The following is a 10,885-nucleotide window of genomic DNA, read 5'->3' on the forward strand; positions in this document are numbered from 1 at the left end:
ATCAAGCGAAATCCTGCTGAGGAGATAAAAGCATTATTGTAGATCTATGATCAAAAGATGCCTTCATACATGTTAAAACAGAGGGTTCACTTAAGGATGCAAGTAGTAGTAAAAGTCTAGAACATAAAGGCCTGATTAGTGTGGTGCATTTCTTATCTGACACACTGCCTGAAATGCTCATATGCTGATCTAATACATTTGAGAAAAGGCAAATGGAGCAGAGTTGGTGATCTTCGGTAGATTTATTGCACATGACGCAAAGAGGAACCTAGAACAAACCCAGCTGGTCTCGAGGTCAACTGAAGATGTCACAGAGAGCATCAACCAAGTCTGATCACCACCTGATTCTGGCTTCCTGTCATGAGCTGCGATCATCCTCACAGGCTTTTGTTTACATTCAAACCTCGTACAGTCTTTGTTTTCGGTACATCTTGTGATCTAAACGTTGTGGCCAGCACACTGTCTCCAACCAAGCATAGTGACGCATGGAGTGCTGACAGAACGTCCTTATAAAATCTTCTTTTGACGCTTCACATAACCGACCATCTGTTTTGTGAGTCACAACACGGGCTGATCCATAAGAACTCTTCCTATATGCATCTGTCATCAGTGCATTGTATTAGTATGGCTTTCAGTCTTCTAAATAATTCCCATCACTCCAGTTTTGCTCCTATGATTGTACATTTCATCATATGTAGTCATTAGATGTAGACACATAGTTAGAATGACCTGCTTGGGCATGCATTTGATTATCATTTCTGACATCGGCATTAGAAAACATGTTAAAAAAACTGCCCAGTTCTGGAAAAAGATTCTTCAGACGGATGAAGACGAACTTGTATGAAAAGGAGGGGAACAGCTCATGATCTAAAGCAGACCATGTCCTCGGTCTGACATGAGGGAAGCAGTGTTATGGTATGTGCATGTATGGCTGCCAACAGAACTGGGTCACTGGTGTTGTTTTGATGATGTGACTGCTGACAAAAGTAGCAGAAAGAACTCTGGAGTGTATAGAGCTTTACCTCATGCTCAGATTCAGTCGAATGCTGCAAACCTGATGGGATGGTGCTTCACGGTACATATGGATAATGAGCCAAAACATATAGTGAAGGCAACCCAAAAGCTCCTTAAAGCAAATGGAATGGAATGTTCTTAAATCCTGTAGTTGGTCGCCTGACCTCAAGCCAAGCAGCAACTAAAGACCGTACAGAACTGGAAAAGCATCCAAAGGGAGGAAACTCAGCATTTGGTTTTGTCAACGAGACTTTACAATTACGTTTGTTTGTTCCATTACTTTTGAGCTTGTAAGAGTGGAAGGACGACATTAAAAAAGGACGTAAATCTTAAACTGTTAAACCATTTCAGCTGAAACTCTACACTGTAGTCACATCTTGAGTGCTTCATTTAAAATCGTCGTGTACAGCGTTTAAACTGCAAAAACTGTGTCACTGTGCGAATCCTTATGGATCTGACTCCGTTATTTTTCCCAAAGTTATTGACCGCACAGAGAATTACATCATAGCGTCTCTACTAACTGGTCAAAGTTCGACCTCCTGCATCTCTTTGCCCTCTCCTCTTGTTTGCACGTCTCCTGCTGCGTCTGGACATTGAACCTCCCAGACAGCACCTTCTACAAACAAACTGCTGAGCTCATCCAGTGGAGATATTTGTCTCCACATCTGTTTGCTTCCATCTGTGAGCCTCTCTTATCAGCCTTTTGATTGAGTGTGTTTCTTCCCACCCTCAGCCCAGCGTGTGACATCGGCAAACAGCCTGTTTTGGATCGCAGCAGGGGGCTGCCGATTTGTCCGTGCTGTAGTCCGCTGTGGACACTGACTTGTCGGTGGCGATGTCCCATAACAGCTCCTCCCTCTTGCGGGCGATCCTCTCCGCCACCGCCTGGTATTCAGGTGTCTCGGCCTGCAGAGGCGTTTCCTCTGCTTCGTCACGCTCCAGGTCGAATATCAGCGGCAGGTCGTGGAGCTGCTGCCTTCCTGTTCCACCACCACATGCCTCTGCTGCACCTGTGAGGAAGCAAAGATGCGTGCATTAGTATTGTTTTCTTTACACTTCTGCCCTTCCCACACTAACATGAAAGGAGTTAGGTTAGCTGTGATTTCTGAAGATACATGTTGGATACTGCAAAAAGAAAGATGGAATTTGTGTGTAAACAGGCTGTGTCTATTATCATTTTGTATTCAACTGTAAAATGAATTCACTGCTAAACCACTAATGACTTAAAAGCATTCATAAAATGTAATTAGGTACAAAGTCATGATGTGACACTGTAAGAATGTAGCTGCTATTTTAGCATCATATCCAAAAATATGTCTGCAGACAAACAGCACAGACTAGTACCACTGTGCTGCTATTATATATACACACTCCACCATAGTGGCAGGACATTCCCAGCAGTACTGCGAGAGAAGTTAGTTTTGTCAAACAGTTCTATTTACAGTAATCTATAATATGTCTGTCTGTAGCGTGATTTCTTGTGGACCGTGGATACACATGACCTGTATTCGACCTGTACCTGTGATGTAGAAAGCTTTGTGTCTCCCAGTGCGAACTGTCTGCAAGTCACCAAATCTGCCTGCAGCACCGCTGTTAGGATGGAAGAGAAACTACAAGAAAGAAGAGTGTAAAACATACTCAGCTTAGCTGATAATTCCACTGACAACTCTAGGAATAACTTAAAGCTCCATTTAAAACTACAAGTGGGATTTTTGTTTACCTCATGACCCGTCTGTTCAGGATGCAGGAGGATGTTTGTGGCATCAATGCCATCATAGCGCCGGTCTGAGGGGGGAGTGAGCCCTGCCAGAGACAGAAGGGTTGGGAAGATGTCCATACCACTGCAAGAGGAGGAAGGTTACTGGTTTTAGTCATTAGCAGGGTTAGATACAGTCCTTAAGTTCTCCTTGGATTTATATGGATACATAAAGCAGCCACATGAACTGTAAGATGTATGCTATCTACTGATGATAAAATGTATGTACAGAACTGTAAGAGGAATGTAAAAGTCATCTGTGAAAACTGGTGAACTGTGTGTACCTGAGCAGGGCAGAGCTGGTCATGTTTGCAGGAATCCTTCCAGGCCAATAAGCCACCGTCGGCACCCTGTGACCTCCCTCCCAGGTGGTCCGCTTAGCTGAACCTCCACCTAACACACAGGAAAAACACGCCTTTAGAAATGCAACAGTTCAAAGCAAAAACACGTACTGAGGCTGAAGATACTGCCACATAACCAAACACAACAATTCATAAAGCATGAACATAAAGCATGGAAGAGTGCATTTGAACTGTTTTTTTTTTATACCTCTGCTGGTCTGCCATCTCCCTGTAAAAGGTCCTACACTCCCTGCATACTGGCACTTCTGTTCCCAAGGACCATTGTCACCTAGATACAGAGTGTTAAAGGTTTGTCAGGGCAGCACATGCTGGTACTCTGGAAGTGCAGGCATATTAACTCCAGCTGACTAACCGGTGAACCAGATGAGAGTGTTGTCTTTGTCTGTGTCATCAGATGTAATCTTCACCGCCTCGACCAGACTGTCTAGCTCTCGCAGACTGGCAGCGTACACTCCATCAGTGGTGGTTGTGGTAGGGGCATCTGGAGGGCGCGGAGGGGCCAAGGGGACGTGCATGTGAGCCAGTGCAATGTAGAGGAAATAGGGCTGACCTCGCTCTCTGGAGAGACATGAAATAACTGTGTCAGAAAGCACATGCTGAGAAATGCTGCTTTGAAAAATGTGCTCACAATTTTAGATTTTTCAGTAACGGGACATTAATAAAATCATTTATCCTTGAAAGACACACCTACATGAAAAATATCTGCATTAATTATACCTGAGCTTTTCCTGTTAATGGATTAGAATGTCTGCACTGACATCATCTATTATGGTGCAATTCACTTAAAGCTGCAAATACCACAAATACCCAGCTTCTCGTCATTAGTACCACATGTCCGCTCATGGTGAAATCAAAGCAAAAACATGTCCGACAACATTTAAAACACCATAAAGTCTGTTCTCTGTGTAGTGACTATATATTTTGTATTTGATAGCATGCAATACCAGCATAGAAAATTCATAAAATTGAACTAAAATACATGAAACTGTTGCATATTTTGATGATAGAATCATGTCATGTGATTCCAGCCACAGAGAATCAAACAGTTGTGTGCAGTGTTCGTGTTTCCTGCTTTAAAATCCATCCAGCCATTTCATTTTTCTTCAAAGGAATGTGGATTTTCCATCTGGAACGCAGCATTAGTCACTTGAAATAACCTCACTGAATGAAAGCCTGCATACTGTTGAGTGTTGTCAGCTTATGACTGATAACTGCTGCATCCGTTCACATGACCTCCTCATAGTATAGCATGAGGGCATGTTGCCTTTCACACACAGCTGCAAACAGCAGGGTTCACCGCCCTCCTCCTGTCCCTACAACACACACAAAGACACACTTTCTCTTCTGTATTACTGACAATATTCTTATCTCATGTAGGTAAATGTACAAATCTTCTGTATTCTCCGTGGAATATACGGTACAGTTAATGGGAATAAACTACTTTATTGTCACAAATTACACCAGAATCAACACAGCCTGGACACACTCAATAGAAAACTATCAGCAAAGCTTTCACAAAGGCAGACTGCACTACACTGTACTGGCAGGTAATCCTGTTATTAATACACCATCAGGAAAATACAATCACTGCAAGTCTCTGTAGGGTTTGGCCGTAAGCTGCTATTCCCAAGCTCCAAGGTTTACCAGAAACATTTGGCATTATGTTAAAAACAACTCCACTATTTCATCAAAAACCAGACGACATTATTCCGGGCGGACAGACAGACAGCTAGCTCTGGGCAGCATCTGCAGCTTCACCATTGTCACACCACCGTGTGTGTCTTTGTGTCCCTGAAGACCTACCAGGACCTGAAGAGGTTCGCCATGTTCAACGAATGGCGGTGGGCATGCCAGAGTGAACGTTTAGTGTCTTATCCCAGACGCATTCTGCAAAACTTGCTGGTTGAGTAATCCTGAAGAAACGCTCTTTCATCTTGCCTGTACTACTGTGTATCTACAGCAAAACGACAATAAACTTGATTTGATTTAATGTGTATGAGTGACTTTTCATCATTCCAAACTGCAAAGTGGGAAAAAAAAAATCATAAATTTCAGTGCGGCTAACTAACGTTAGACCAAAAATAAAGGTACTGAAAACACTGGTGGGTTGGGACTTTCCTGCTTCACTTTGCTATTGTGATAGACTGTATATAAAAGATGGACGTAACAACCACGACTTCACTCATTGGGTTGTGAAATACCATTTTGATGCCTTGAATCTGGCATTCAGCTGTCGTCATCTTGGTTTTTGGATTCTGGTTGTAACGAGTGAGGGTGGATCTGACACTTTGCATGGCAATATGGTGGCAACTTGGCAATCACACAACCCTGAAAACACACCCTGCTTTACTGTCTATTTTACTCTAAATGTAGTAGCATTAAGAAAGTCTTGAAACTACCGACTGAGACCATTAAGGCGGCTGTGGCTCAGGTGGTAGAGCGGGTTGTCCACTGATGGCAAGGTTGGCGGTTCGATCCCCGGTTCCCCCCACATGCCGAAGTGTCCTTGGGCAAGACACTGAACCCCAAATGGCTCCCAATGGTAGATTAGCGCCTTGCATGGCAGCTCTGTCGCCATTGGTGTATGAATGCGTGTGAATGGGTGAATGAGAAACATTGTAAAGCGCTTTGAGTGCCGCAAAGGTAGAAAAGCGCTATATAAGTGCAGACCATTTACCATTTACCATTTAAGTCATGAGGAAAATGTTTAGGGTTATTTTCTCATAGACTTCTATACTAAAGAAGTATACGCAACAGTAGAAACATTGCAGGTTTCAGGCATTTCTTTATTGGCTTCACTATTGAGACCCAGAGCCGGCATCTTTAATATGCAGTCCAAAGGTACTACCCACAAGCTTGAAAAGCTGCCAAAAAAACAGTCCCAACCAAAGTAGTACCCATAAATGCCTCATGGATGTCACAACAAACTACAACTAGACTGAGTGATGACTAATTTTAGTAGAGCTCTATAGTGAAATAAGAGAAAGTTTACGTCGCCAACTTCCTACAACCACAGACTACTCATCCTGCTCAAACAGCTCACAAATCTTGGGGCCTCAGGAGAGAAGTCTGCTGTTGGATTCATGTTGATTTACTTGATTTTAACACTGTCTTGTGGTATGCAAGATAATGAAGAACAAACATCACGTTCACATCAAATTTCAGTTCTCAGGTTTCACCCTCATAAACACTGTCTGTGGATACAACCAGAGACACATTTAACAGACCAGATTTTCCCAGCTGCTCAATCTCTGGACAACAAACTGGAAGGAGGGCCGGTGTGGCTCAAACACACAGGTTGCACAATATCAGCTGTGCTGCTGTCCCAAAGACCGAGCACCTGGTCGTACACTGCATGTTTGCACTGCAGCAGTCTGTCAACATCCAATACGGGTAACTCCCACAGACAGCAGTTAGGTTTCAGGTTATACAAGATTGCTGCCATAATTAACAGCTGCAACATGCCCTGACTGTAACCTTGTGTTTTACATAATGACTCCTAACCTCAGTCCTCATGGCTTCACGTTACTCCATATGATGCAGTGAAGGAATGGGCAAGTTTTGTCACATTATGTAAATTGTTTGGTCTACAACAACCAGCCTAATATATACTTATTTTTCATATTCTGTGTATCTGTGCAGCCATGTTGTACCTTGCATTGTGTATAATCCTGAGTGCAGCGGCTCTGTATTGTTCTGTTAGCGTCCACAGGTCAAGCGGCTGCTCCACAATGCTGCTGTTTTCAATCAGAGGAAGGCCCACCTTGGAATAACAGCCTCCATGTACACTCCTCTTCAATCTAGAGCATGAGATAAGTAGAGCATAATGACATAAAGAACGGTTTTTGGTTGTGTGAATGAGGCCATGAGGTGGCGGCAGGGTTTGGAATTAGTGTGGGCGATTTATGGAGGTAGGGCGTGCCCTGATCAGACTGGATTGGCAGTTGGTACAATTGACGTTACACACAGTTGTAGCTCTTGTGATCTAAGACAGGTAGCAGAGATTTGTTTGTTTGGTTAATCATACATCGGTTATGACTTCTCAAACACAAGTGTTGAAATCAGCAACACGGTGTCTTTCAGTTTCTTTTAAAATATCAACAATGCAACATATTAATGGAATATGAAAATTTTAGTCATCCACTTAAAATAGCATCCATTTACATGACTTTCAAACATTAATTTTGTATTTCTATAAAAAAACAAAGTGATCACCTGATCCCTTGAGGTCCAGATGGGTCACAGGGGACACACTGGGGCAGATTGTATCCTGGCATGTCGGTACAGCCCATATCATTGCTGTAGGGAATACCTAAATAGTAGTCAAAGCCTGTTCAAGAGACAAGGAGAACTTTACTAGTATTTAAAGTTCTGTGGTTGGTACACACTTACAGGTGTGAAGTAAAAGCTGATCAGATATGAAGACGTTTACTTCTGCCATCCCTTAATCTCAGCAACAACTAAATAGTCTTCCAGCTTTACAAGCGACAATGGCTACACTTCAACTGAAGAACCAATCGTCATCTAGCTCAAACTTTGTATAATCCTGCCCCCTCACTGCTCACTGCTTGAACTATTCAGAAAGAGCAGCCACCTCACAGTCCTTCAGGTTTATTTTCTTTCTAGAGCTCCTTCTGCTAAAAATGTCTCTGCCACGAGCAAAGCTTTCTAAAGGTTTGGCTACAAGAGTGAACAAAGGAGTCTTCATGCACTCCCAGCATCTGAGGAAACAAGGATCCAGTAGATAAATGTTATTATTGACAGCAATGTCAACACAACAAAAGGAAAATAATTAGTGTTAGCATGCTGTCCGGCTAATGTGGCTAACGCTACTATTAGCTTTGTTTAGAAGTCTTTGCAAATTGTAAAGCTGAGGGTCATTTAAAGATGGTGGAAACTTTAAGACTGATTTCAAACCAATAAACAGGAACAGTGTGGGTTCCTGTGCTTTCACATTGCCTGTCATGCTTTAGTTCAACCTGTGATCAGCTGGTGTTTGCATCTGTTTGCTTCTCTCCTGCTCTCTGTGCTCACATGTACTGTATTTAATACAGTATATGTGAGCACAGTAATAAAAAAACAGGAGTTATACAGTCATGTTGAAATTAACCATGTTTGAGCTGAGAAAATTGCGTGCAGTAACCCTCTAACACTGAGGCTGTGGACAAAGATATCAAGGCTTTCATCTCTGCACCAGTCTCTGTACTTCCCTTTCGCTGCGTATTGACCAAATATTTCCTGGGCAAAAAGCCGAGTATAGAACACTGGAGAGAAGCTCGGTCAATCAGGAAGGTTCTACAATGGCTAAAAGATGCTGACATGCAGGATTTGGGGGAGTGTTAGTGGTAGTTGGGGGGGTGGATATTGAGTCAGGTGCAAGTGCGTCACCCACAAGACACAGCTGGTTTAGGATTAGTGTCTCTGTTTAGTCTGTTCCCTGCAGCGAACTGATGGACTCACTCACTCAGCTCGACGTGGCTGCAAAGGCCTAGAAAGTCTGGCTGACACTGTAACACTGAACTGGGACATACAGGATGATGCACCAGGAAAGTGCGTTTGCTGTTTTGTGTGGCATATGGAAATGCAATTACATAATGCTTCAAATCATTCAACTGGTAGATAAACTTCTGTATGCTTGTCTCAGTAATTCACCTGTTACCAAAAGTGCTGCAATCATTCAGCAAATCGTTGAAACTGGACTGTAACCTTTTAGTAACTTTACATTTGGATGCATATATATTATCAAAATGCTCTTTATTTTATCTTACTCTTTTATGAACCCACTGACCTCTGTTAGTCGGACTGTATGGTCCATTGTGTCCCAGGTGCCACTTCCCGATCATGGCGGTGTAATATCCTGCCTTCTGTAGTAGCTCAGGCAACGTTACTTCAGACAGAGGCAGACCGGCTACAGAGTTCACCGCAAAGTTATGAGTCACACCGTTTCTTAGACCGTAGCGACCTGTCAGGATCGCAGCGCGGGATGGAGAGCACGTTGAGGCTGGAGAGTGGAAGTCTGTGAATCTGAAACAAAAAAACAAGAATTTCAGACAAAAAACTACCAAAAAAAAAGTTCATTTTGAAAACAGTTTACTGTTGCTTTACATTTTTGTCCTGTTTTAATTAAAGATAATACTAAAATCACAGAAATAAAGTGTTCATTTACACATTAAGTGTAACCAAAAAAAACACCCACATCAAAAACATGCATTTTTAGAAATGACAATTTGTTCATTTACAACTTGGAATTATACCATTTTTTTCCTCAAACGAAATCAGCACAAAATATTTGGTTATTTTACAAACATCTGCTATTATTTGAAAGAAAAATAAGGCATATTAAAACTTTAATATTTGTAAACAAAAAAATAAACTCTTATTTTACAGATTTTACCAGTATAGATAATATCAAGTAAAATCCCAGATGTATTAATTTACAAAGTATTATTGTATTTAAATTAGCTAAAAATATCATTTAACAGATATTTCCTTTTTTTGTTTGTTTATTTTTTAAACAAATTTAACCAGTTTTTGAATATTTCAGTATTGCCCCATTTTTAACATATTTCTTCTGGCACTCCTGCTGCCAGACTGTCACTGTCGTCGTATGAATGCTTTGTGTACCTCAGTCCTTGCTGTGCCATCAGGTTGAGGTAAGGTGTGTTGTTGGCTTTCTCTTCAGCCTGGTTAGCATCCAGGTCGCCCCAGCCGATATCATCTGCCAGTACGATGATGAAATTGGGCTTCTTACTATGAATCTTGGCTCCACGTTGGGACACCGTGTGGAACAGCAGCCCACACAGCAACGCCCCAGACACAAGCAGCTGGGTCAGGCCCACCGCCATTTTGGGTCAAAATCTGAAAAAGAGTAACACAGGTTTCACTCAAAGTTTGACTCGTACATGCTATTATTTAAACCTTTATGGTGTTTAAACCATAAACCGAGATCCAAATCCATACTGACAAAATTAAGATAGCAGCAAACAGTGTAATACAGGAAATAAGGACAGCTAGATGTCCCGCCTTAACCCAGTTCCACCAAAAAACCTTGTTTCTTGTGTGCACGTAAACATAGAAAGAGTGATAAAAATCAGATGCCAGTGACTCACTACTGTCCGTTTGTTTCATCGCACCTGTATTTCCTGCTATACTTGTATATCTCCAAGACACAAGGACTAATGTAGAGCAAAATGTCCTGAGAAGGACACATGTCTGCAGGGAAAGCTGATATTTCACAGGTTTAATCAAAGAGTTGAATGAAGATTTGGTCACGTCAGAAATGTTGTTGACATTTTTCAAATCTATTTTTAGGTTGTGGAGTTGTTGGCTCATTTCCACAGGGAACACCAGCCAGGAGGATCTCTGACCAATTAACATAAAATATACTCACATTTTCTGTTGGTTACGTTTATCGTGGGGTCTGAGGGTGATCTGGCAGAACATTTCTTGCATTATGGTGAATTTTTTTTCCTACCAGTTTTCTTCTTTCTCAGCATTGATCTGTGTTGATGAGTCTATGGAACGTTATGGCAGGTTTCCTCTATTTTTTTAATTTTTAAACTAGGTGGAGATGTATCCCCTGTGCCGCCACCAAAATCTATCTATATCAAATAGAACGTTTTTTTTAAAAATTATTTTATTTGATGTATTTAAATATTAGTTTTTCATGCGGTACAGCCTGAAGCCACACACAAACTCTTTTGCTCACTTTCTAAAACATCAAAAAATGTTTGGGCCCAACAAAAAAAATCTT

General features: G+C 41.8%; 1 protein-coding gene across 1 annotated transcript in view; it reads right to left on the minus strand.

Moving 5' to 3' along the window:
* Positions 1–325: 325 nt before the first annotated feature.
* Positions 326–10,885, minus strand: part of arsg (arylsulfatase G) — a 12,163-nt gene continuing 1,603 nt past the window's right edge. Inside the window, exons 2-11 of the mRNA XM_008294906.1 lie at positions 9,757–9,990; positions 8,921–9,156; positions 7,348–7,462; positions 6,786–6,932; positions 3,485–3,690; positions 3,320–3,400; positions 3,055–3,163; positions 2,735–2,855; positions 2,534–2,624; positions 326–2,024 (exon numbers count right to left, since the gene is read on the minus strand). Coding sequence (XP_008293128.1) covers positions 1,744–2,024; positions 2,534–2,624; positions 2,735–2,855; positions 3,055–3,163; positions 3,320–3,400; positions 3,485–3,690; positions 6,786–6,932; positions 7,348–7,462; positions 8,921–9,156; positions 9,757–9,977 — 1,608 coding nt within the window. The 5' untranslated portion in view covers positions 9,978–9,990 and the 3' untranslated portion in view covers positions 326–1,743. The remainder of the gene's footprint in view (positions 2,025–2,533; positions 2,625–2,734; positions 2,856–3,054; positions 3,164–3,319; positions 3,401–3,484; positions 3,691–6,785; positions 6,933–7,347; positions 7,463–8,920; positions 9,157–9,756; positions 9,991–10,885) is intronic.

This window comes from Stegastes partitus, unplaced genomic scaffold (assembly GCF_000690725.1).
Source record: "Stegastes partitus isolate 25-593 unplaced genomic scaffold, Stegastes_partitus-1.0.2 Scaffold1006, whole genome shotgun sequence".
In the NCBI taxonomy this organism is placed as follows: domain Eukaryota; kingdom Metazoa; phylum Chordata; class Actinopteri; family Pomacentridae; genus Stegastes; species Stegastes partitus.